The sequence below is a fragment of the Sphaerodactylus townsendi genome, linkage group LG09 (assembly GCF_021028975.2).
Source record: "Sphaerodactylus townsendi isolate TG3544 linkage group LG09, MPM_Stown_v2.3, whole genome shotgun sequence".
Classification (NCBI taxonomy): domain Eukaryota; kingdom Metazoa; phylum Chordata; class Lepidosauria; order Squamata; family Sphaerodactylidae; genus Sphaerodactylus; species Sphaerodactylus townsendi.
In genome coordinates, this window is record NC_059433.1 from 28,955,094 (window position 1) to 28,980,464 (window position 25,371).

The 25,371-nt window shown below is 40.4% G+C and overlaps 1 protein-coding gene across 5 annotated transcripts in view; it reads left to right on the top strand.

Moving 5' to 3' along the window:
- CARMIL1 (capping protein regulator and myosin 1 linker 1) overlaps window positions 1-14,884 on the top strand; it is a 156,584-nt gene extending 141,700 nt beyond the window's left edge. For 4 of the 5 annotated variants that reach the window (XM_048507671.1, XM_048507674.1, XM_048507673.1 and 1 more), the window contains 5 exons: window positions 2,332-2,764; window positions 4,731-4,803; window positions 8,193-8,426; window positions 8,964-9,104; window positions 13,863-14,884. In XM_048507671.1, the coding sequence (XP_048363628.1) occupies window positions 2,332-2,764; window positions 4,731-4,803; window positions 8,193-8,426; window positions 8,964-9,104; window positions 13,863-13,990 (1,009 nt within the window). In that variant the 3' untranslated portion in view covers window positions 13,991-14,884. The remainder of the gene's footprint in view (window positions 1-2,331; window positions 2,765-4,730; window positions 4,804-8,192; window positions 8,427-8,963; window positions 9,105-13,862) is intronic. The other variant, XM_048507672.1, reaches the window with a different exon arrangement.
- The last annotated feature ends 10,487 nt before the right edge of the window (window positions 14,885-25,371 follow it).

The window sequence follows — 25,371 nt, forward strand, 5'->3', positions numbered from 1 at the left end:
CGGCTGGTAAGCAGTGACTCGTGTATAAGCCGAGGGGCATTTTTCAGTCTTAAAACAGGGCTGAAAAACTTGGCTTATACGCGAGTATATACGGTATTACTTTTTTTGAAAATGTCAAGGAAGTAGCCTGAACTTCCTACAGTGCTGACAGAAGCTACTGTACTAGCTTGTATTTTAAAGTGTTTAGAATATAAATAGCATATACTAAATATAGTCTAAAAAGGCTAGTTTGGAATTTATTAGGACACCAAGTGAGGTAACAGCACAGCTGGAATTAACTGTTTCTTGAGTTTCATATAGGCTTGTATAAGAGTAAAGAGGTTGATTTCAGTTCCTAGAGGTTCAGCTCACGAATTTCCTGCACAATGTGCAAAAGGGGGCTCTGAGATATGATACCCCATCCTCAGCACACCCCAGGTGCAGTTGTGATCTTCTTGTTGACAGTTTCTATGCACTGCTTATTAGCCGATTAGCACCGAGACCTCTAGTCTAAATCTGGTGTCCTCTTCTATTTTCTACTCTTTGAGTCTGCTAGGAGTTGACGAACCGTTTGTGTCAGTGAAATTCCCTTCTTTTTCCCCTGTGTTCTTTTCAGCATTTTCTTTCTTTGCCCTCATTGACCTCTGCCCTAGTATGTCATGCAACGTGATAGATTCTCAGGTATAGGTAAATTCTGTGGCTTGCCACAGTCGATCAGATAAAACCGTTATGTAAATAAGCCCAAGGACAGTGATGATAAAGCAAGGTGAGAGGCATGATGCTGAAGAGCAGAACTAGCTAAGGAGACAAAGGATGCAGTGAAACAATGCAAATGTTCAGTTTGGCTACACTAACATCAGGGTGACTTTCAACACTAGAGATTATTCCATATACCTTTAGTACAGTCCTTGTTTCAATACCTGTATGTCTTGGTTACTGCGTGTGACCTTAAAATTAAGGTATTATTAAAATATGAGCTGGCAGCAGTTTTCTAGTGAAACAGACATTTACCAAAATATAAAAGAGCAGTTTGTAAATAAGGCTTGTAAATTAAATTGTAGGTAATACATATTATTTTGCAGAGCAGGAATTCACCCCAAGGACTAGCGTACGAGCTAAACTAATGTTTTAATAAAACTGAATGTTAAAATGCTCCCATTCCTTTAGTGTGAATTTCCAAACAAAATATAAGGACTGAAGCTAATTCGTAATTAACTGATAGACGCTTTGTATGTTTGACACAATTGTAAAACTAATGCAGAGGGAAGATTATGTGTACATTACTAAGCCACATAGAGATTTTAAAAAGTGGTAAGTTTTAAACGTGAATAGTTATTAACTTTTAGCACATGCCTAAATGGAGGGAAGCAAGTATGATGATCTATGTACTATATCGTGGAATGGTATTAGGAAAAGCTGCTAAATACTTCTTGCAGCCCAAAGAGCAGGAAGAGGTTGCTGAGAAGGGAAAAGAGGGGACCAAGAAGTATTCAGAGAACTGAGTGAAACAGGCTTCATGGAATACAGCAGATGGAGCACTGGCATGGCATAGGATACCGATCCAGGCAATGGGCGACACACCTGTCAACCAATGGAACCCTTCCCAACCCACATGCTGGGGAAAAACCTGAAGTGGCAAGCCAGTGTGAGGGTGTGGGAAGGGTGAAGCTAGTAGGCTGATGGTGGGTGTGAGGGAAGATATTGGGGCAAAGGTGTGATCCCTGGCAAATCTCCCCCACTTTGCCAGCAAAGAAAATTAAACTTACGTTCAAAGCGGTGTTGCTTGTCGCAGGGAGAATGGAAATTGAAAGCGGAGTTCGGGGAAGTACATCTGTATAAGAAATCTTGCTGTGCAGGATACTCACCGCTGCTGTGCAGCAGACACCTTGTTCATAATGGCCCACCAACTCCACAACCTTCTCATTGTTTGCCTTCATGGGCTTAAATTCAGTCGATGTCTCCAGGATCCTGGCTCTAGCTTTCTCCCCTTTTCCATTTCCCAACTTAGCATAGTCTGCAGATGTCAAGGAAGAATTTAGGTAATTTTAATTCGTAGGTAAATTAAAGCAAAGCAGAGCTACCTCAAGGAGAGGGGGTGCCTATACGTTTGTGAGCACAGTCTAAATTCACAGGTATTTAATCACATTTACTTAAGAACTCAGTCTGGTTACTTGGAATGCAGCCTAAATCTGCATATCTGCTGTTCTGGTCACAGACTGAAATACTTCATAATTGGGCTTAGAATGTTTAAGACTGGTTATTCTCCCTTGAAGGGGCAACTTGAGAGTCTAAACCAAATATTTCTAATAAACAAACCCGTTCTTATGTTTGTTTTTCCTTTGGATCCACTAGGAAGTTCTTGACAAGAAGTTCAGACTCCGGTGACGCTGGAGAAGCAGTTGATGAAAAGAAAAAGAGAGATTCTAGGAAAAGCGGCTTTCTGAATTTAATAAAATCTAGATCCAAATCTGAACGTCCTCAGACTGTAACAGTGTCAGAAGAGCCTTCAACGCCCAAAGGGGCAGTCAGAGGCCCCACAGCAACAGATTCTACAAAGAAAGAAACCAAGTCGGTGGAACAGAATGGCAGCACTGAAAAAACGGAGGAATTAAAAACACCAGACTCCTTAGAAGAGGCTTCCTTGGAGGATGCTGGGAAATCTGAGAAGAGTGACAGCAAAGGCAGTCCTCAAGGAGGGCGTAGATATGGGGTGCAAGTGATGGGCAGTGGACTCCTAGCAGAAATGAAAGCTAAACAAGAACGAAGAGCTGCATCAGCACAAAAGGTGAAGGGGGCTCTGTTCTCGTTTTGGTGACTGGAGCGGTCCTTAGCTCCTTGCAGCTTCATGTTATTTCTTGTAGGTGGGTTATTAATATTAAGCAGAAATATTAGCCATGGCAGGCATCAAAGTCCTCTTGGGGAGCCACAGTTTCTGTGTTCTTATGTTTGTTATGTGATATTAGCACATCATCTGAGCTCTGAAATGCAGATGGCTCTTTAAATTGAGATCTAGCCAATGTAAAAACAAAACCATAAGGAATTTACTTTTTGAGGCATGACCCAGTACGCTCTTGTTACAGTTACAGATGATGAGCAGGTGTATGAGATGAAAAGATGGCAGATGCTGTTTTGTGTTGCTTTGAATTTAATGTTGGAATTAGGTACAGCATTTGCAAATATCCAATATTCAGTGGTGATCTTGCTCCACCTAGTGTTTGAAGAACTCAATATTCACGCAAATACGACTGCATAGCATAGATTTAATTAGTTCGTCGAAGGGCGGGCGACCAAGAACTGTTCAGAAACAGATGAATTCGATGGTGTTTTAGATGATATAATCAAGGGCAACTTTCTGTTTATTACATTTGCCAGAAAACAATTAAGTGTAAACTAGGTATTGTTTATGTAAAATGAATCTCAATTGCATTCGAGTTCTGATAGCAGATTTTCCATTTGCTGCTTCTTAAATATATACAAATTCATTTGATTTTCAGTTAGTTTCCATTTAATAATTACAATTAAATGAAGTGATAAATCATTTGTTTATATTGTTGTACAACCATTGAACCATCTGTTCACTCATGAGAGCACTCTTTGGCTCGCATAGTTGTAATTTGAAACCTGCTAAAGCACAGAAAGGCTATATAAGTTTTTGTTGGTTGTGATTTTGAAAAATGAAGTTTGTGTGGTTTCTTAAGCTAGTCTAGTATCACTTTATGTAGCCAGTAAAGTAACTCTCTGACACTGAAGCTAGTCTAATATCATTTTTTGTGGCCAGTAAAATAATTTTCTGACTTTTTTCATACTGGCATATTTGTTGCAGAAGATCCATTTTTGTGGCCTCATCCTTCAATAGCATATGGTGGGCTTAGGGTGAAAGTTGTGATAAGGTTGTGGGGGTGTCATGTTAGAGTGCTCAAGACAAGCATATCAACAAGTTCAAACCAGATGTATAATATTGTGGCCAAGAGGGGCCACTTCTTCTTCCTCGCAAGGAGGGTAGTCAGGGCACCGGTGCAGCTACCTTGCTCGTACTTGGGCTGCCTTCTGTGCAATGAGGAGACAGCAGCCACTGCCTACATTGCATTGTGAGGGTGGTGATCCAGGTGAGGGTGCAACAGGTACCTCTGCATGTGCTCCTGGACTGTCATCTTCACAGGGAGGTCTCTGTAATTAGCCAGGCGGGATTATAATGTCAGACTGCAAGATGCATCATAGGATGTGGGCCTATTTCCTGGGCCCTTTTAATTTCCCAGTTCACCCCTGCAAATAATGTTTTTGGACATGACACAGAATTTGATTAGGATGGGACGCAATGGTGGCAGAAATTAAAAGTTGTGTTGGGACACTCACATGCATCATAGAATTTCTGGCCACGATGCAACAGTCTTTCTATACAATAGTCACCTCTTCAGTTGTATTTCAGAGGCTGTTAATAAAATTTTAATGAACTTGTTACCCTGAAGCTTGTAATGTTGCCATGGCAAAGGGATGCTACAAATGTTAATAGCCTAATAGGTTAATAAAATAATGATCATTCAAAGACCAAAAGAAGAGCTATCCAGCAGTTTTTCATTCTGAAGCCGTGGAGAAGAAACCATTAGATATGTATGTTTCTTTGGAACAGGACATAGCTCTGAGCCCCAGGGTAAGATGAGTTGTTGAATGAAGTCTGTGGTTTGTATTTCTCAAAAGAGTCATATAATGTTAAGATATTCTAAATTTCTCTCTCTCACTCTCTTTTTGGAAAGAAATTTGGAAATGACGCAAGAGACTCAGCTGAAATCTCTGTGAACTCAGAACGGTTGGATGGAAGTAGTACAGGTGCGTTGCTCCAACTTAGTTATAGAGAGAGCCTTCTAACTTAAGGCCTCATTAACTTGAAACTAGTTCTCTAAACTCACCGGTACTAAGAATCCAAATGAACTATTAGAGCAGCAGTGGCGTAGTGGTTAAGAGCAGGTGCACTCTAATCTGGAGGAACCGGGTTTGATTCCCCACTCTGCCGCCTGAGCTGTGGAGGCTTATCTGGGAAATTCAGATTAGCCTGTGCACTTCAACACATGCCAGCTGTGTGATCTTGGGCTAGTCACCGTTCTTCTGAGCTCATGTAAAGTTTGATAGATGGGTCCAGAAAAATTAAGAAAGCCTGTTTCTATGCTTGTAGAAAAGATTCTTGGTGTGTGTGTATGGAAATGAACCCTAATGGAGACAGGGAGGCTGGGAAGAGGTGATCAAACGCCACCTGCCTCTCTGCCAGTTTACTGTGGGATTTGTTTCAAGCCTAAGTACAAAGGAAGAGACAAGACTCCAGTTTACTTTGAAAGCACAACTGCAGCTTTATTGATTACAGAATGTGGCCTAGGAACAAGCAATCCAGGGACTCTCACTCCCAGTCTCCAACACAGGTACACTGACACTCATCCAAATGGCTGACCAGGCTTTCAGTCAGAATTGGTCAGGATTGATCTTAAGCAAGGAGAGAGTCAGGAAAGAGTCTTTAGCAAGGCCTTTTCCACTGGACCCAGCACACACCTCTCCCACCCACCAAATACCCTCCTAGTACCCTGGCCACCCTTTCCCACCCCAAGCAGCAATTCAACAGCAGTGCCCTAGGATCATCAACAGGTAGAAGGTGCGTCAGCAGTGGGGAGAGGGCGGGTAAAGCAGCAGTAAGCCCATTACAGGAGAACATGCTTGCTCACCCCCCTCCCCACATATTTTTCTGGAGCCCATTGCATTTTCCCCTGCAATGGGCTTTACTGCTAGTTAAAGATATTCCAGGTTATTCAGGTTCCAAATAGCAGTTCAGTATTCAGCTCTAGAAGGGACTGTGGTGTTTCATTGGCTTGGTTTGAGCATCCTGGAATTATTCACGTCCATTATTCCCTATGGAGAATCTTTCTGGGAGGCGGAAGTAACTTTCAAGCAAATGTCACTAGCATTGCAGTGGTGCTAGTGATCCCTGTTCAATAAAGAGCCCCCAAGTTTCAGGCAGATTGGATGAAGGGGTCTAAATCTGTGGCCCCCTTCTTCTTTCTGCTGTGGTTGATATCTCACCAAATGGGGGGCTCCAGTCCACTTGGAGAGAAAATTTTACCTGTCAAGAACCTTGGAGGAAAACAGAACACCTCCTTTAAGAAAGCTTCTCAAGTCTTATTAACCACATCCTTACAAGTACCAATACTATTTGTCTCTCTACACCTTTTGAAAACCATAATAAACTATAATCAAGTAAGTGCTTACTTCCTATTTTGTTTCCTCAGAATGTCCCAGACAGTCAATGGTCTGTTTTCAAAAAACCAAAATGCAATAAAATTATGCAATTCTTTACTTCCCTCAAATTTTCCAAAGTATACTACTTAAACAAATGAACTATGGCGTACTTTATTTCTTGTGTTCCTCTTCAGAGGAGAATTCGGATCTGCTTTTCACATACTTGCCATCAGCTGTTTGTTGATTTCTTTGTTTTCATTCACTATGAAGAGGCAAACCTAAGAACAGCCTGACAAGCACTAATTAAATTACCTTATTGTCTATGCCAGATTAAGACAATCAAAGTCAAGCCTGCATGGACGTAAACAAAGAAAGTGGATCTGAATGTTTTGTTGTTTTGCCTCTAGGGTTTTATAGAATTACTTTATGAATTAAAATGGATGGATGAGAAACCTTTTGATGTTTTTAAAAATAAATTTTAAAGTAGGAGATGCCCACTTTAAGAAGCAAAACGGATTATCAGAAATAATTTGTTCATGGATGAACTTTTATGAGTTTTCTCAAAACTATATGAGACTGCTGCCCAAGTCAAACCATTGTATGAATAACACTCTTTCTGCTTCTGTTTGGCTTCTCTACTCCTTCACATTGATACTTCCTTGTTATTTGTTTTTGTCAAAAGTTCCTCCTGCCCATATGTACATATCTATACATTTTCTTCTTCTTTGTCCTTCTTCCCCAAGTATAATATAATCTGCTCCCTTCTTTCCCTCAGGTCTATGCCTTCTTGACCACTCTATTTTCAAGTCCCTGCTTTCCAATAAATTGCAAGTTCTGTCCCTTCCCCCTTATCCTTCCTTTGGGCTTTCTTCCCGTTCTGAATCCCAGCCCTTAGCCTCCTGACATCACTGGCTCCCTCCTTCTTCCTGTTATATGAGTCAAACTGACCTTTGACTTTATTTACTTAACCATATAGCAGCTTGCCTCTGTCTCTTCCTCACGTAATGCTCCTAACTTCCAGGCAGATTCTTGTTCTTGTTCAGCAATAAGGCTGAAACAAAAATAATTGAATACAATATTAGAATTCTGAAAGTTAGGAACAACAGGGGTTTACAGACCCTCAAGTCAAAATTACAAATCATTTTCTAGAATGGAAAATGGCTGTTTTGTTCATAATAGTTTAGTATATGGAAAGCGTTTCCACAAAGGAAATTGTGTGTGTATATGTGTATATAAATAGCCCATATAAAGCATATAGAATAGATAGTCCTTGTGGCAGTTGCCCAAGCAGCTTGTTCACATAGTGGACATGGGAAACCTGGGTGTCAAACTCACGGCCCTCCAGATGTTATGGACTACGGTTCCCATCATCCTCTGCCTTCATGATGCTGGCATTATGTAGTCCATAACATCTGGAGGGCCGCGAGTTAGACACCTGTGATGTATACAATACCTGACTGAAATGGTTTGATCTCTAAATTAGCCAATGGCAGAAGTTGAACTGGCAATAGAGAAGCTAGGCACGCTAACAGTGTCCTGCTGAAAGACTTACCAGTAGCAGTTGGTAGAACCAAGCCAGTATCCAAAATTGAGGCAGTGAAGTATTGTTCAGATCATCCCAAGCACCAACAAGAATTGGAACAGAAGTTCTCTTTAGATTTTACCATAGAGGGAAGTAGTATACTGGTTCCCCCCACTGGGATTGCTTATCCCTTCTATTAAAGGCTTGAGTCTCACTGTTCAGAACAAAAGCTAGATGTTAGAAGGTAGCAGTATTTGTTTTTACTGAGTAGCTGTTTTTCACACACATTCTCCCTGTGCATCCCTCCGTGCGCATGTGAGTTCTCTGAAACTGTAGAGCTGAAATGGTATGTTTTCTCATTAGATGCAGAAAATTCAAACCAGAAAATTCACTGCTTATTATTTTAGAAGTAGCATTTTCACTACGCTTATTATATGGAAAATATTCTGAATGCCTGCTGGCTTGTTTGTTTCAGTAGCTAAGCTCCATCAAGCCTCTCCAGAGAGCCGGTTGGCCTTGAGCAAAGGTGATTCCATCTCATCTTCATCAGAAAAAATTGCAAAAACTGAACCAAAGACAGAAACTGGGGTAAGGACACGAAGTTCTTCCAGTACACCTACCAGTCCAAAGCCTCCGCTTCAGTCAACAAAGCCCAGCCTTGCCGGGCGGCCAACCGTTCCTCAGAAGCCACGTTCTGCCTCTCGGACTGGTGAGAAACCTTTTAAAACTAAATTGGCATTAACATACTGTCTGGTATATTAAATGCTGATGGAAACTTTAAAGTGAAGCAACAGCTCCTTTGTGTTCATTTTTCTGTTTACTATTTAACTATTTAAAATTATGAAAGGGAATAAGATTCCCAAAAATACAGATATGCTTTATAGCAATGTTATTATTTTATTATAATCGTATCTAAAGGTCCTGAGGGCACACTGTGGTTTCCTCCTCTTGGAGAAGCTATACACTAGAGTGGAAGGAAAGTGAATAATCATCCGTACAGGGCTTCTTTTCAAATCTCCACGTTAAAAGTATGCAAAACTGTTAAAATATCAGGAATATTATCTAATTGAATGCAAAATGCAATTCAGCGTACTGGTAGAAAAGCCAGGCTTTATCACTTCTTCTTCCCAGATGGGTGCGGGAGAACAGCCGGGACTGAGAACACCATGCCACGTTCATTGGGTTAATTTGAAAGAATACACTTGGCTATTAAAGTAATTTGCCTGTTCATATGATGTTTCCACAGAGGATATCCCAGAGTCTCCATCTGGTCCAGGTTCCCCTAAAATAGCTCTGCTTCCACCTGTCTTGAAGAGAGTTCCTTCTGATAAAGAAAAAGATGGGCAGAGCAGCCCGCAGCCTGCTATTAGGTCTCTTTCACAGGAAGGTAAATATGTTGAATCTCTTGTTCAGCCCCCACCTCCCTTTTTTCTTATAAGTGTCAAGATGTTCACTTATTGGAAATTGGCTATTGCTTTCACTGTCGTTGCTTATAGAGTCTTGTATACATGTGTATTCTGATGGTATATATGCATGCACATGCATTATCTGACTTTAGATCTACTTCCACAGAGATGGCTTCCATTCCTGGTTTGTGGTCCCAGGTACACCAACTTTGTTCTGTTAACATTCTCCATCTTGCAATTCCTTCTCACTCTAAAATCCATGTTGTCTACCCACATATCTCCTTAGTCCTCACTTGGGTGACCAAACATGACTGCTAGAAATGAATGCCAAGTACCAGTCAGAAATCTCTCAAGTGCTCCATCTGGTGACAGAAAAGCAAAGTGTGGAATGGTCCCAGTGGTGCGGTATGGAGATGCTCAAGAGTTATTGTGCGCACTGTGGAGAAAGAAACATTGTATGGAGTAGCTGCAGCCAGTAGTGGTTTCATGACAAGTTTTGTGGTATGATGTGCTCCTTACACATTTAGTGTGAAGTTGCTCTTAGAGGACATCTGCTTTTCATTATAACTATCAGAGCAATTAACAATGACAGCATTTTACTAAAGTGTATGTCTTCCATCAATGCATGATGTTCACTTTATATTGATTTAGGTTGTATTGTGTTCACATAGGGAAAGTCAGAATTATAGGAAAAGGGGGAAAGGTATTTGGGGTATGAGTATCACAAGTGAAAGTTGTGAATTCTAAATCACTGCCTAAATTTGTTTGGCAAACACCGTGATAAAGCTCATTCACTATCCTAATGATACATTATAATTTATTTTCCTATCTGTATCATTATGGTATTGCAAAGAAAAATCCAGCATATGGAAATCAACATTTTCATGCTAAATTGTGTGATACAAATCCAAGTATGTTGCTGATTAGCATAATCAGGTTTCAAAACTGGAAGTGTTCCACTCCAAGTTATTTACCACATAACGTGTGTGTGGGCAGGCAGGGTAAGTCCTTTTAGTTTCTAAATTCAGGACATGTCTACCCTAGTACACTGATCTGTAGGGAAGATGAAGAAAGTTCAGGCCATTTGAAACGAGGCAACCCTTTCTTCAGTCTGTTCTCTTTCTGTGTTCATACTCTCCTGTACTAGTTAGCTGTGGGCCATATTTCCTTTAATTTGAGTTGAATTAATGCCTTTTCGACAAACTCAAAGAAGGAAGGAATCTTCAAAATCCTTACATTCACAATAGCAGTCACAATAGCAGTCACACCATGCTCTTCTTCTATACATGTTATGTTTCCCTTCCTTGTTATCATTTATAATACTTGATTCAGAGCTTTGTGAGGGAAAAGAATCAGAGGTTCAGGCAACACATTGTGAGTCCCTTATCATATGCCATTTTGTCTCTGTTTCTGCCCCCATGCAGAGATCTGACCTTCCATACTGTTCTCCAGTGTGGCAACTGGGAAATCCACAATGAAAGTGTCAAATATCTTTCTTATCCAGCACCTTGCTTCTGATAGAAAAGAAACTTATTTCTGCAGCAGAAGCTGATTCTTATACAAACATAAAATTTCATCCAGATCTGAATGTTGAAGCAATTGTAAAATGTTTCCTAGAGTAACTGTTAGTTGGTTTGACTGTGGCTAGTAATTACCTGGCTTTTCTAAAAAGCTGTGCTTTGAAAATGAAATACAGTATTTACAAGCTGAGCTTGAACTTCATTAGTGTCATTTCCAATATTTCACTTCTGAAATCTCAGCTGGGAAAGGACAGGAAAGCAGGCCTAATAAAAGTAAATAAATAGCTTAATAAGTATCTTTCTTCAGTTCTTCCCTTCCCTGAAGTTAGGGTAAAAGAACAACCAGGCAGTAATTTTAGTACACTCTGAGTTGCCTCCTGAAATTTTGCTTTAATTCAGTAGAAAAAGTATTGAGAAAACCACTTTAACGTTTGATTTGAAACATGTATTTGAGAACCAAAGCATCTTCAAATGAAGTACATTTTACAAACGAAATGTGCTTTAAAATCTCTAAATACATTTATTTTATTGTCTTAATCCAGTTCAACAAGAATGGCCTGTTTTTATAACATTGTTACCAAAATCACAGACTATCAGCATTAAAGATTCACAGCTGAGGATTTGTTTCTTTGGGCAAAATAGGCCGTGGAAAAGAAATGGAAGTCTAAAAGAGGGAAGGGACTTTTACATTCTCTTGCCAAGTCTGGATGAATGACAAATGTAGGAACTGGCATGAAAAGTTCCTTTTTTTCCTGATCACTTCCACAGTTTTTATGTGGCAGGGACTGCTTTTCATCCCTAGAGCTTTTCAAATGCTGTGCCGAACAAAAGCCCTGGCAGCAGAATTGGTTGCTGTTTCAGCTATTCAGTACAGATACAAGAAGGCTTTCCAAGGCCTAATTACTATGTGTTGCAGCTCAGCAATCAAATGTCCAAATGCTCGTTTTTGGTTAAAAAATAATCATAGATTTTCACACCATGTCTTCTTTTTCCCCCAGCTTCTTGGTCTTTCTTTTAGTTTTCTGGCGAATGTTCTTCTACGCATAATGAACTGTGCAAATTCCCTCTTTTTTGTGAATGCTCACTGCTGAATAATGAAAGGTGGTGAGCTCAGCTGTGAAAAATGCAGGGATTTCATCTGTAATGTTTGAAAATGAAGCTCTTTTATATGTATGGTTTAGTTGTTCACCTGTAACCCCAAGGCACAACACAAAGGAGCCTGAAAGGAGCCTTAGGCACATGGGTTCCTTCCTACCCTGTTTTCCTTGCCTCATGCCACATGTTCCCCTCCCTTCCTGGTTTCATTTTATTCCAACTCATTCACGTTAGAGCCAAGCCAAACCACGGTTTGGCATTCCAACTGAGCCAAGTCTCCCTAGGCCAATATCAGAGAACTGTGATAGATGCCAAAATAATTCCATCTATCCTTGTGAGTGACAGTCTGCTGCTTGTTGTCAATTTAGGAATCGTCCTAAGACTTATTACTTGTTAAGAACACATGACGACCTTGAGTATTTATTTGAAATATTTATAACCCACTTTTCCACAACACCTAAGACATTGTGCAGTGTTGTTCCTATACCAAGATACATATGTATATGCTTATCTATTGTAATAGCCTCTATTATATTTGCAGTATGAGCTAGTTCTGGTTTGTGGTTAGTGTTTTAAATTATCATTTTCCTTTCTGCTGTTGGTTTTGTTTAGTAGATTTCTACAAATCCACAACTGCTGCAGGCCACATGTAGATTCCTTTCGGGATCTTGTGTTAGCTTGCTTCTTCAGGGTAAGCGTGTGCTGGAATGAATCCTGTTGAGATCTAGCACAATGCAGGCTGCTTTAACATCACCAGTCACATCTTTGGCATCACCACCACAACATGCACCAGAACAAGGGGCTGGTGCTTTAAAAACTGCCTGCACTAACCTTCCACGCAGCTGCCCTATGCTGAATGTGACCATTGGTCTGCCACAATCAGTGATGTCTACTCAGACTAGCAGTGGCTCAGGGGAAGACTTTCACATCACCTGCTACTAGGCTCTGTCTCAGAAAAAGATTTTAGTACAGTCAGTTGAAGGGCAGCGGCCAAGAAAATTAGAATATAGCCCCAAACGAATTTGAGAATTATCATTCATTTTTACTTGCTGCCTTTCTCAAAACCATTATTTTGTGCATTATTGAACATGGTGCTTGGATACAAGAGCATTTATAGTTAAATCGAATGACTATCATCAAACTTGCAAATGGATGGGAAGAACAGGGCTTGGTAGGCACTAGGAACCAGATGGAACATTCTACACATGTTGAGTTCTGTTTCAGATTCAAGGAAATCAGATCCAAGTATGTGAATCTTACTCCTTTACATTTACCCGATCTCCCCGATTTATTTAGATTACACTACTTGCTGGACAATCCTGATCCTTCTCTTTGTATGATAGTGGCAGACTTTCTCCAGGAAATTACTAAATGCCAGTCATTTTCCTCCCACTTAACATTTATTTCCTGTATTGTATATTTTTTAAATCAGTTTTTTACTATTGTTGTACTATTGTCTATGCCAATAAAGGCTTGCTGCTACTTGAGTTCTGTGGCAGAGGAATATTCAATCTACTAACTTCTGTTTGTGAGACAGAGTATAAATCGGTTGTGGTGGGTTTTCCGGGCTGTGTGGCCGTGATCTGGTGGATCTTGTTCCTAACGTTTCGCCTGCATCTGTGGCTGGTATCTTCAGAGGTGCCAGCCACAGATGCAGGCGAAACGTTAGGAACAAGATCCACCAGACCATGGCCACACAGCCCGGAAAACCCACCACAACCAGTTGAATCCGGCCGTGAAAGCCTTCGACAATACAGAGTATAGATCCTTTAACTGCGGGTGCTAGGGAATGAACCTTGGGCCCTCGGCATGCCAAGCAGATGCTGTACCCCTGAGCCGCATCTCTTCATCCAGAAAGCAACTAATTGTCTACAACATACTGCCACACACAAGTCCATTCTGGATCAGATGTATCTTCCCATTTCAAACAACTAGTATTGTGCATGCAAAACATCCACTTATTCCAACCCCCCTCCCCCACCCCGGAGATGAACGTTCAGGAAATTTTGGAGTAAAAATATACATAAGTATGGAGTTGTACCAGTGTATACCACTCTGCAGTGGGTACCTGAATTATATGATATGTGAGTTTTTCCTGATTGCGCATTCTGTATTCTGATGCAGGTCCAAAGAGACAGCAGACTTACGAATTCCAAGAGCAAAAACAGAGATCTTTAAGTAAAGACGGTCAGCAAGGAAGCAAGTCCAGTGATTCCGGAGAAGAAGCAGATAAAGATTTTATTTTTGTTTAGTTGCTTCAACATTTGCTCGGCAGTGCAAGGTGTTTGTTTTTGGTTATTTTTGTAATAACAAGGATACAGCTGTTGGTTACTCTTTTTAAACCGCTGTTTTTTTATAGAGGTGTAATCAGATTTCCTAAATTGGGCTCTTTTTTTCTGACTTCCTTGATTCCAGTCATTCCCTTTTAAACCTTTGCTAAAGCCAGCAACTATGTCATGTTTCTACTTGAATTTCTCTGAAGCAGCTACGAAAATAATGCCTTGCACTTGGGCTTTGAAGGAAAACCAAGCAAATGAACTGGGCATTTTCTTACACTAACCCACCTTGTACAGCGGGCGAGATGTTATACCGCTTAATGTAAATGTGTCAAACTTGCACGCAACTTACTTTATAAATATATTCTTGCTGAATGCAATTGCACATTGTAATTATAATTATATCAACAGAGCACACTAATAAAAGAATTTGGATAAATAATATATATTAAATGGCTTGGATACGGTTTTTACATCCTCCTTTGGGAGACTTTTTCCTGTTTGTTGTACTGTATATAAGAACACAACCTCTTACATTTGTGTACTGTTTGAAAGCACAACAAAGAAACTGACTGAATTACTATTAACTCGCTATGCTTCCACATCTGTAGGTAAATGTATGTCGTCGATTGGAATGAGGGTAATGACATTTTTTATTACTATTGGTATTTTCTAGAAACTGCCTTAGATTCTGGCTACATTATAACTTTTAACACATACTTTAAAAAGAAAAGTAGTTTGTCATCTGTAAAAGCAATTTCTGCTTTTTTTAATTTGCATATCTCACAGACATCGACTTACAAAACTGTCTGAAGGAATTTATTCATAATGTATATTTGTACCAATAAAAATGATTTTACAACTGCAATAGGAATCTGTTTTGGGAAATTATGTCATATTATACATATTATACAATTATGTCATATTATACAAAAATACTATTTCAGAGCTACTTTTGAAGCAGCTTCATCATAGTTCTGTATGACCTCCCAGAATACCTTGTGTATGCATCTGGGACACAGAAGCTGTGCCTTTCAGTGAAGTGTGTGCAAGAGTGGATCATTTTGGTGAGTGTCATTTCAATCATCACTGAGGATGATTTCCAGCTTTCTAAACCAGCTTAAATACCTGTCCGGTCCCTTCGGTTCTACATACCTTAGGTATGTAGAAGTGTTCTGCCAGAATTTCTTCTGTTGTAAAATGAGACGGGAATCCACTAATCACTGAACATGACATTTTAAAGGTTAATTCCCTCAATCTTCATTTATTTGATAAACCTTGAATTTGAACCTACTGCTTTTTAAACAGGAAATGCATTAGAATTCCCAGATGTGATCCCGTGACATCTGTAGATGCATACATGGGGAGAAAGGAACACCTGTGCAAAAAGAAAGAAGAGTTGAATCCAACCACCTTTTCCACTGTTGAGCGACAGAAGTGGAGGGTCCCCTTGATGACCCAAAAAAGCTGTGTTGAGGATCATGGACTGGTATGCTTTATTTTGAACTGGAAGCTGCTTTGCTTCTTTAACAGTATGGGGTAACTGTGGTGGAAACATCAAACAATCTGCTTCCTGTGACAGTACACCAGGGTAAAACAAGAATTTGCAGGCAAAAACAGTTTTCTAGGTTTGTGGTCAAATGTATCATTTTAACTTTCCCCCACTCCCATGCACCTGGTGACACGATGATAATGAAAAAAATACTAATTAAAAAGCATCCTTAGGAGTTTCTGTGAAGGCAAGGAGCTGTGAGGTGGTTTAAAACCTTTGTTGCTAGAACTTTTCTGCTCACAGTTACTCATACCTGCACACATCTGCCGGTTTCTTCCCTTTGAGTTTCCTGATGTATAATTACCATTCAATTTACAGCTGGGATACCATATCAGGAGGACAAGTTTAGGGGCATCTTTTAAGCAGAAAAACTGATGAGGAAAGGATTGAGACATGGTGTTTCTCCACACCAATCCATAGCTTCCCCAAACTGCCTATCATTTTTTTTTAAAGCTCAGGCATTTACATTAAATATATAGTTTCCCATAAGAAAGAACTCTTATCGGAATTTATATATAATGGGATCGATATAATGTGGTCATTCTATATAATGTGATCAAGAAAGCAAACAGCTCAAAGAAGTACAAAAACTCGTGACTGATCCATAGAAAGAAATTCTTTGTTTAAGGAAACCACAGGGACAGATTCATCGACTCCCCCAGAACTAATATTGTAAGTGGGTCCTGAGAGTATAAATTGGATCAGCCAAGCTGGAAGGGGCTGCAAATCTTCCTGATCTCTTCCCAAAAATAATGTTGATAATGCCAATATGAGGGGGTTGTTTTTAATTTTATCCAGTGATCCCTGCTAGCTGACCCCAGATTTTCCATCCTTCAGCTTATTTGAGGTGAACGTGATGAATCAGAGGCTGATAAAAGCCATCTTGGAAGAATTGCTTTGATTAGATTGCTACTGCCGAGGAAGGGTAAGAGAGAGGCTTCTATCTGGGCAAATCCAATTTGATTGATCTGAGCAAAATAAGCTCTCGAGTTTCTGGTGGGAAGATGCAAGGAAGGAAGGAAGAAAATTAGTATATCCCACATACCTGTTTAATTTCCAGTGTTGCAACCCAAAAAGCCTCATGTAAGTCCATGCATCTTTTATTGGCGTAGTACTGGAAAATCAGAGAAGTTTTGATTTAGGATCTAGACAGAGGCTGGGAGAAAAGCAGCTGTATATCAATTGTTTGTATTAGATTAGAACCATGGTGGCGAACCTTTGGCACTCCAGATGTTATGGACTACAATTCCCATCAGCCCCTGCCAGCCTGGCCAATTGGCCAGGCTGGCAGGGGCTGATGGGAATTGTAGTCCATAACATCTGGAGTGCCAAAGGTTCGCCACCACTGGATTAGAAGCTCATTATTCACTGAGCATCACCAGCTATGCCAAGGGGAAAAATGGCTAATTTACACTAGAAGTATGAAAAGAGAACCTGGGGGAAAGTTTTTCTTCTATCACTGATGCCAAAAATGAATACTCTCTTCAGCTTTACGTCCTGTGAAATGCCCCTACTGATATTTATATATATATATGTGTGTGGGAAAGACAGTCTAATCTTTCTTTCATATCTCAGTTAATATCTTAAATAGCAGGATATGTATGAAATCTAATGTATCAGCTTTTCAGTGATCAGCGCATTGTCTTGCGCTCTGAATGTTTACTTCAACATTCAAAGACCCCTTAGTGGGCTACAGTTTGTTCATTCCAAATACCATCTGAGCTGCTTTGAACAGCTTGTCAGGTAAATGCCCAGATGTCACGTTCACTTTCAACGGCGTCTTCTGTGTTTAGTTCTAGAAAGATGCACTTGTTTTCTTTGTGGATTGATACTCATGAGAGTGATGGATATTTCACTCATCAATGGGGGCACATCTTCCAAGATGGGGGACTGACAGTGCTTCTGTGATTATTTCCCATGTGGAAATCATCATATATCCTCTTACGTTTCCATCTAAATGTTACTGGAGTGACAAGCTACGAACAGAAACTAATAGCTCCTCTGCTGCATTGACAATGCATGAATTGGAGGTGATTATGATTTGCCATTTTTATTACTTAATCTTGGGTGATTCTGTGACTTTTGGGATTAAAACACGTTTTCTACATGCAGCAACTGGATCATTTTGGAAACTGATGAATCATTGCCCCAATGTTGATAGAGAAATTGTAGTCACATTATGGGGTTAAAAAATACCGACATATCTGTGGCACTGTTATTCTATTCCATGTAGCCACTTAGATGGCTCTCTTGAAATCGTTACAAAGTAATGCTTCTACTCCACATGTTATCAGAAGATAAAGTCTGTTCTTTTTTCTTATGATGACCTGTCCAACACAAATGAGCTTGTAGCAGCAAATGAGGAATGGTTTCTTCTCAGTGATTTTAATTTCATGAACTCAATCAGGATCATAGTTATGGTGAAATCAGTTGCATTTACCAGAGACAACTTGTACTGTACATGCAGCAGTAGCTTTGCTGACACGTTACTGGAAAGTTATGTCAGAGCCCATGTTGTCTCAAAGAGCTGTAGGAATACTCTGAATCTGGCTCCACTATCCTCTAGAACAGGGGTAGGGAACCTGCGGCTCTCCAGATGTTCAGGAACTACAATTCCCATCAGCCCCTACCAGCATGGCCAATTGGCCATGCTGACAGAGGCTGATGGGAATTGTAGTTCCTGAACATCTGGAGAGCCGCAGGTTCCCTACCCCTGCTCTAGAACAAGGGTCTGTAACCTGCAGCTCTCCAGATGTTCATGGACTACAAATCCCATCAGCCCCTGCCAGCATGGCCAAACTGGAGAGCCGCAGGTTGCCGATCCCTGCTCTAGAAGTCATCTCATAATCATCAGTAGCCATTACCCAGGCACTTGGGCTTGATACTTGCATATGTATCAGTGCCAGCTGTGATTTTGCTTTTCCTTTGGATGAAGGAAACGATGTAAATGTGGGCATGAAGTTCAATGCAAGCCATCATGCGTGAAGATCATGGTGGACCTGTGGCCAATTATGTCTTACCATGCAGTGTGTACCCGAACAGGCAACTGCCAATATTTTGCTATTGCCATTAATATGGTTAATGGAGTCTGTACTTGCCATATCAGAAGGCAAAATTAATGCAGCATCCAGACTCAGGTTTTTATTCAGATTTCTAAGAGCCTACCAGTGATTCTGAATGACACTGATATAGACAGTGCAGCATTCACACTTCTTTGTTACAGAAAGGCAGAAGGACCTGAAAAGCACTGGGTTTCTCCCAATGCCGGTGGTACCATATCAGATGAGCACTGGCAAATCCCCCGTCTCCTGACTTACTGCAGCTTCTTCCTCAGCCTTCTCTCATTGTATTTTTGAAAGCTTTCACAGCTGGAATCAACTGGCTGTTGTGGGTTTTTCAGGCTGTGCAGTAGTTTTTGCTCCTAACATTTCACCTGCATCTATGGCTGGCATCTTCAGAATCCTATCACATGAGATGTGACATGCATCTGAAGGTGTCAGTCTTAGATGCCGGTGAAGCATTAGGAGCAAAAGTTTCTACAACACAACCACACAGCCCAGAAAACCTACAACAGTCACTTCTCTCACTGATTTAGCTGGGACAATGTCTTAGTAAACATGCTTTGGATTATATCATCCATGCTTATATCAATCCATACAATTTTTTACCATGCAAGGTTGAAGCAGAACACTCACATCATGATGGCTAGTAGGCAGACTATCTTTACAGGGTGGTTTGCCATTGCCTTCCCTCATCATCTCTGCTTTATCCCCAGCAAGCTGGGTACTCATTTTACCAACCTCAGAAGAACAGAAGGCTGAGTCAACCTTGAGCAAGCTACCTGAAACCATCTTCTGTCAAGATCAAACTCAGGTTGTGAGCAGAGTTTTGACTGCTACTGCAGCTTACCACTCTGTGCCGCGGGGTTCAACATTTTATTTTTCAAACCAAACTTTGTACAAACATCAAAGACATGGTGAAATAGCTGTAGAAATGTTTCATTAATATTCTTGATCTGTTGTCTATGAGAATTGCCGATTTGGTGTTTTCACAGCATGAAGTGAAAAATTATTAACAAAATAATAAAGACAATTTAAATTGGTGGTTGTTTGATTGTCTTAGTATCTATTGCAATTTCTTTCCAGTTTTATGGCTAGTCAATGCATTTTGTTTTATCAAGGGATAAGTTGAACTCCACATTTAATAATAATACCTGTGTATTGTTGAAGGCTTTCCCGGCCAGAATCACTAGGGTGTTATGGGTTTTCAGTATGGCCGTGTTCCAGTAGCATTTTCTCCTGACGTTTCGCCTGCATCTGTGGCTGGCATCTTCAGAGGATCTGATGGTAGTAAAGCAAGTGGAGTATATATACCTGTGGAATGTCTAGGGTGAGAGAAAGAACCATTTGTATTGGTTAAAAGTGTTAAGGGTACAATTTGCAGTTTTAATTTGCATGTGTTAAATGGAATCCACCCATTTTGCATATGTATATAACACTGAAGTTGCATAATCAATTAGTGAGTTGCATAGCAGTTGCCTGGCATTTAATCCATTTAATTGCTTAAATGGGGGACAAGTCTACGTAGGGACCATGAAACGCAGCGCTCAGACACGAATCAAAGAACATGAAAGGCATTACAGACTAATTCAGCCAGAAAAATCAACAGTAGCAGAACATGTGATCAACCAAGCTGAACACAGAAGGTTATTTGAAAACACAGAAATTCTGGACCACTCTGACAGCCACTACATCAGACTACACAGAGAAGCCATTGAATTCCACGAGCACATGGACAATTTCAACAGAAAGGAAGAAACTATGAAAATGAACAAAATTTGGCTACCAGTACAAAAACACTAGAATCAAGACAATAGTTAGTGAACACCACCCAGACACAGGATGTCTCTCTGCAGGAAGCAATTAAATGGATTAAAATACCAGGTAGCTGCTATGTAGATGCCCTCACTAATTGATTATGCAATTATGCACTAATTGATTATGCAATTGATTATGCAGTGTTACATACATATGCTAAAATGGGAGGATTCCACTTGACCAGGGGTCTTCAAACTATGGCCCTCCAGATGTTCATAGACTACAATTCCCATCAGCCCCTGCAAGCATGGCCAAGTGGTAGGACTCATGGGAATTGTAGTCTATGAACATTTGGAGGGCCATAGTTTGAAGACCCCTGCACTTGACACTTGCAAATTGCACCTTTAACACTTTTAACCAATGCAAATGGTTCTTTCTCCCACCCTGGACATTCTATAGGTATATATACTTCACTTGCTTTACTATCATCCGATCCTCTGAAGATGCCAGCCACAGATGCAGGCAAAACGTCAGGAGAAAATGCTACTGGAACATGGCCATAAAACCTGGAAAATCCACAACACTCTAATAATACCTCTGTTTTATATGTTGCTCTTTATTTGAGTTTTGAGCTCAGATAATGGAAGACACGGAAACATGTGTATCTTGTTCTGAAAGCTAATCTTCCTAATTGGGGAAAAAACAATAAAAAGGAACATTGAAAGTGGCCACCAAGGAATGCCTTAATGACAAAGTTCATCATGCCAAATGAGATTAAATTGACTTCTTAGCCATTTGTATTCTACAAAGAATTCTGTGCAGATTTCCAGATGTCCTGCGCCATCAATTAGAAGACAATGAGAAACGTGGCAAGCAGCAAGTACAAGAGAAGGAGCCAGGAAGTGAAAACAATTTTGCACTCAATTGCTGACTTTCTGTCTTACAAGGATTTAAGGGATACCTCACAAGTAAAAGATACAATCTTGAAATGAGGGGCATTGCTTTAATTCTGAAAATCCTCTATTAAATGTATCGGAGTCCTGTGGAACCAAAAAGGCTAACCAGTTTATTGTGGCATAGACATTCATGAGTGATATCCTACTTCATAAGACACAAGAAACAATTTAATGGATCCACTATTTAAAATTTATGCTACAGTAAATGTGTTGGTCACAAAACACTCTTTTCCCCTGTAGCTCACTAGGTAGTGTTTTGGGACCTGTAGGTAAGTATTCCTCACCCCTGTCCTCTGAGGTGGCCCATCCCCTGAACAAACCACAAAAGTAGAAAAGGTGGTTTATATAACAGAAATTACAATGGTCTGTTGTTTGGGCTAAGAGGTTTTAAGGGAACAGAATGAAAACCTTCTAAGGTTCTTCCTGAATGACTCCAGTTCTACTGGGTAACACCACAGCTGATAGAGACAGTGAAGGAGCGACCTAACTTCCTGGGGCTTCATTGAGGGAAGTTGGCAAATATCACTCCCTGTAAGCATGGTAGAAACAAACTGAGGCCCCTTCCGCACACGCAAAATAATGCATTTTCAAACCACTTTCACAACTGTTTGCAAGTGGATTTTGCTATTCCACACAGCTTTAAAGAGCACTGAAAGCAGTTTGAAAGTGCATTATTCTGTATGTGCGGAATGAGCCTGAGTGTTTGGGCTGGAAGGCGCAATGGGGTTAAGAGAGCAGTTATCTGAAGCTCCTCCTAAAGCACTTTCCCATAAGAAAAAACTGCAATGGCCAAAGGCTTCTAACTTCAACAAATGGAGAAAGAAGGACTCTCCATTTCTAGCACACCAAACAGAGAATCAAACTATGCTATTATAGGCATGTGTGTGTTGTCAAGTCACAGCTAACTGCTGGTGACCTCAGCAAGGGACTTGCAAGACAAACAGGAAGCAGAGGATTCAAGAGGCCTGCCACTGAAGTACAATTCAAGAACAGACTGGAGGAAGTCTGTACCGTGTGTAATGAATCGTCTATGATTGCTACATGATATAACATAATTAAGTATTAACATGGTCTGGAACACTGTTCAATTGACTTAAGGAAGTTCCCTTTGAAAAAAGCTAATACTTCCTTGATATTTCCATTAATGCTATTTTCTGATTTTCGTTGGAGGATTTCTTAACATTGCATACGATCAGTGTTCTATAACATGTGAAATTAAGAATGTCTTTTAACAGTGAATGTAAGGAATATGTCCTTTTCTGGGTGTATGACCACTTGGGAGGCTGGGGTTGCATTTGCATAAGATTTATCTTTTTTGTTTTCAAGTACAGTCAAGAGGTTATCCCGAAAGAAGCTGCTCTTTGCATTAGCCTTGATGAAAAAATAATTGTATTAATAATTACATCTTTATATTTTGTGCTGGAGGTAAGTAAAGGGGAACAGGAAGAGGGCATGGGCAGGTCAGAATGAAATGGGAGTATTTATGAGCTAAATCAGGGGTCTTCAAACTATGGCCCTCCAGATGTTCATAGACTACAATTCCCATGAGCCCTACCACTTGGCCATGCTGGCAGGGGCTGATGGGAATTGTAGTCCATGGACATCTGGAGGGCCATAGTTTGAAGATCTCTACGCTAAATGAACATTCAAAGATATTTTGACTCAGACTGTTAAAAAATGGTTATGTGTACACACCCATAATTCTAAAACTGAGCAACATCACCATGAGAGAGGGGGGGAGACTCTTTCTCAGACTTCTGTTAAAATCCAAAGATTTACTAAGACGAATTTTCCAGTTCAAAGAACCCATTAAACTACATTCCTGTTGTATCTTTGCACTTTAAGGTTTTCTGGCCCAAGAAACAGTCCCTTCTTGTGCTTCTGCCCACTGTCACTGCTGCTGGAAGTTAATTTTGGGAGTGTGGCTTGTAAGGAGGTAGTGATGAGGAGATCTCCAGGAAAAGGGAAGGAATTTCCTTCTTTGATTTTTAAGAACTGTGGTCTTTTAGCTTCCAGGGAAGTTTGTGGATTAAATAATTGTATTGTCAAACGTTTTCATGGCCAGAATCAACTGGCTGTTTTGGGTTTCCCTGGGTTGGTGGACAAAGTCTGGTAGTTTTAGTACTTAATATTTCACCCACATCTATGGTTGGCATCTTCAGAGGCATGTCATGGTAAGATGTGTTTCTTTCCATGGTGCAGTTTGCACATTTTACCATGGCATGCCACTGACTGTTGTTAGTTCATTTCACAGGGAAGGAGTAATCCCCCCCCCCCCCGCAAAAAAAATGCTTGCCCAATCTAATCAGGAAATAATTATGGATTATATTTGAGTTGGGTTTTCTTTTTGCAATTTGGAGACAGCCATTTATGCATCTTCAGCATATTGAAACTACAAAATAACTTCTTCCTGTTCACTAGAGCATACTAGCTCCCTTGACAGTAGGCTGCAGAAAAGTACATGTGTTCTGTGTATTGTCGAAGGCTTTCACAGCCGGATTCAACTGGTTCTGGTGGGTTTTCCGGGCTGTGTAGCCATGGTCTGGTGGATTTATCGTTTCGCCTGCATCTGGGGCTGGCATCTTCAGAGGTGTATCACAGAGAAAAGTCTGTTTCACACTGTTATATCCACCAGACCACAGCCACACAGCCCAGAAAACCCACAAGAACCAGTACATGTGTTCTGCCAATAACAAGAGGCTGTGGCGTTCTGGGTTTAAGACCACATTGGTGAAGAGCTTTGTTCGGTCAGTTTCTCTCAAATGACCCTATCTCACATGGAGAAAAGGGGGACCATGTACCCACTGAACTCTTTGGAAGAAGGGTCAGACTAAAATGTGTTGGATGAGGTATGTTTCTGGTCTTTGCTCTCTATGATCCCTCCTAACTTAATTTTTTTACAGTATACCCCATTTCAGTCTAATAGTGCAATCCTAAAAACACTTTTTCTGGGAGTAAGCCTACTGAACAGACAAGAGCAGGACTCTGAGTAGACCTGCTTATGATTGCTGTCTAAGTATAGCTACATTCATGAATTGAACAAGACAGAAGTGGTGGTAAATTAGAAGATTCCTCTTTCACCTTACGATGAATACTAGCATGCTGTTGCAGAAAAACTAGTGGTAACATACTTTTCAGTATTCTTGGGTCAGTGGATATCAAAGTACAGGAATACTGAAATTTCCATATTTTCCAAACCAATTGACTGTACCATTCAGTTTACCAACAGAGGCTAATAAACTTCACTAATATTTCAGATGTCTCAAGGACGTACATAAGCAGTGGAGGGTGGCAACATTATCCCCTGATATTACTGACCTTCTAGGGGTATACTATCCATCTCGTGCAGAATGAACACAACTGCAAGCAATATTATGAGTTAATAACATTTATTTACCTCCAATTTGAGGGTTTTTTAAAAAAAACTTCCCATTTATTTAAAATTAACAATATACTTGGCAGAACTAACCACTAAAGGGTCCCCTGTTTCAAAATATAGGCAATCTCTAAAACCCTGTCAGGAAACAAATAGGAGTATCTGCTTAAATATTACATCTACATTTCATTCCGGTATTAAAGCAAATTTATCCATCAGTCCCACCAATTAAATCCCTTTAATATTTGCAGCATGGTAATTTTCCTAAATTCTCTTTAACCTGGTGGGGAGACTCCGACTTAAGTGTCAGCTCAACTCCTAATACACACTTCAGTCCTTAGATACCCTGAATTCTCTCTTTATATTGATATATTCCAGGCACCTCTGTTTAGAAGTGGGAAGAGAGGATGCAAGATTTCTCCCAGCCAGATCACAAAAGTCCCTTCCTTTTATCAGGTGAGAAGAGGCTTTAATCGGGTGGGGTTCGCTGCAGCACTTATCTGGGATCGTGCTCTGCCCCTTCTCACTTGCAGCAAGTGGAAGTCTAGGAGTTCTGGGCGTGTCTTTGGCTTAGCAGCATCCTGACTACCCACCCTTCTCTTTATCACTCCGGGGTTAGCAGCCAGATCAGTATTGCCGCCCAGTCTCCATCAAAA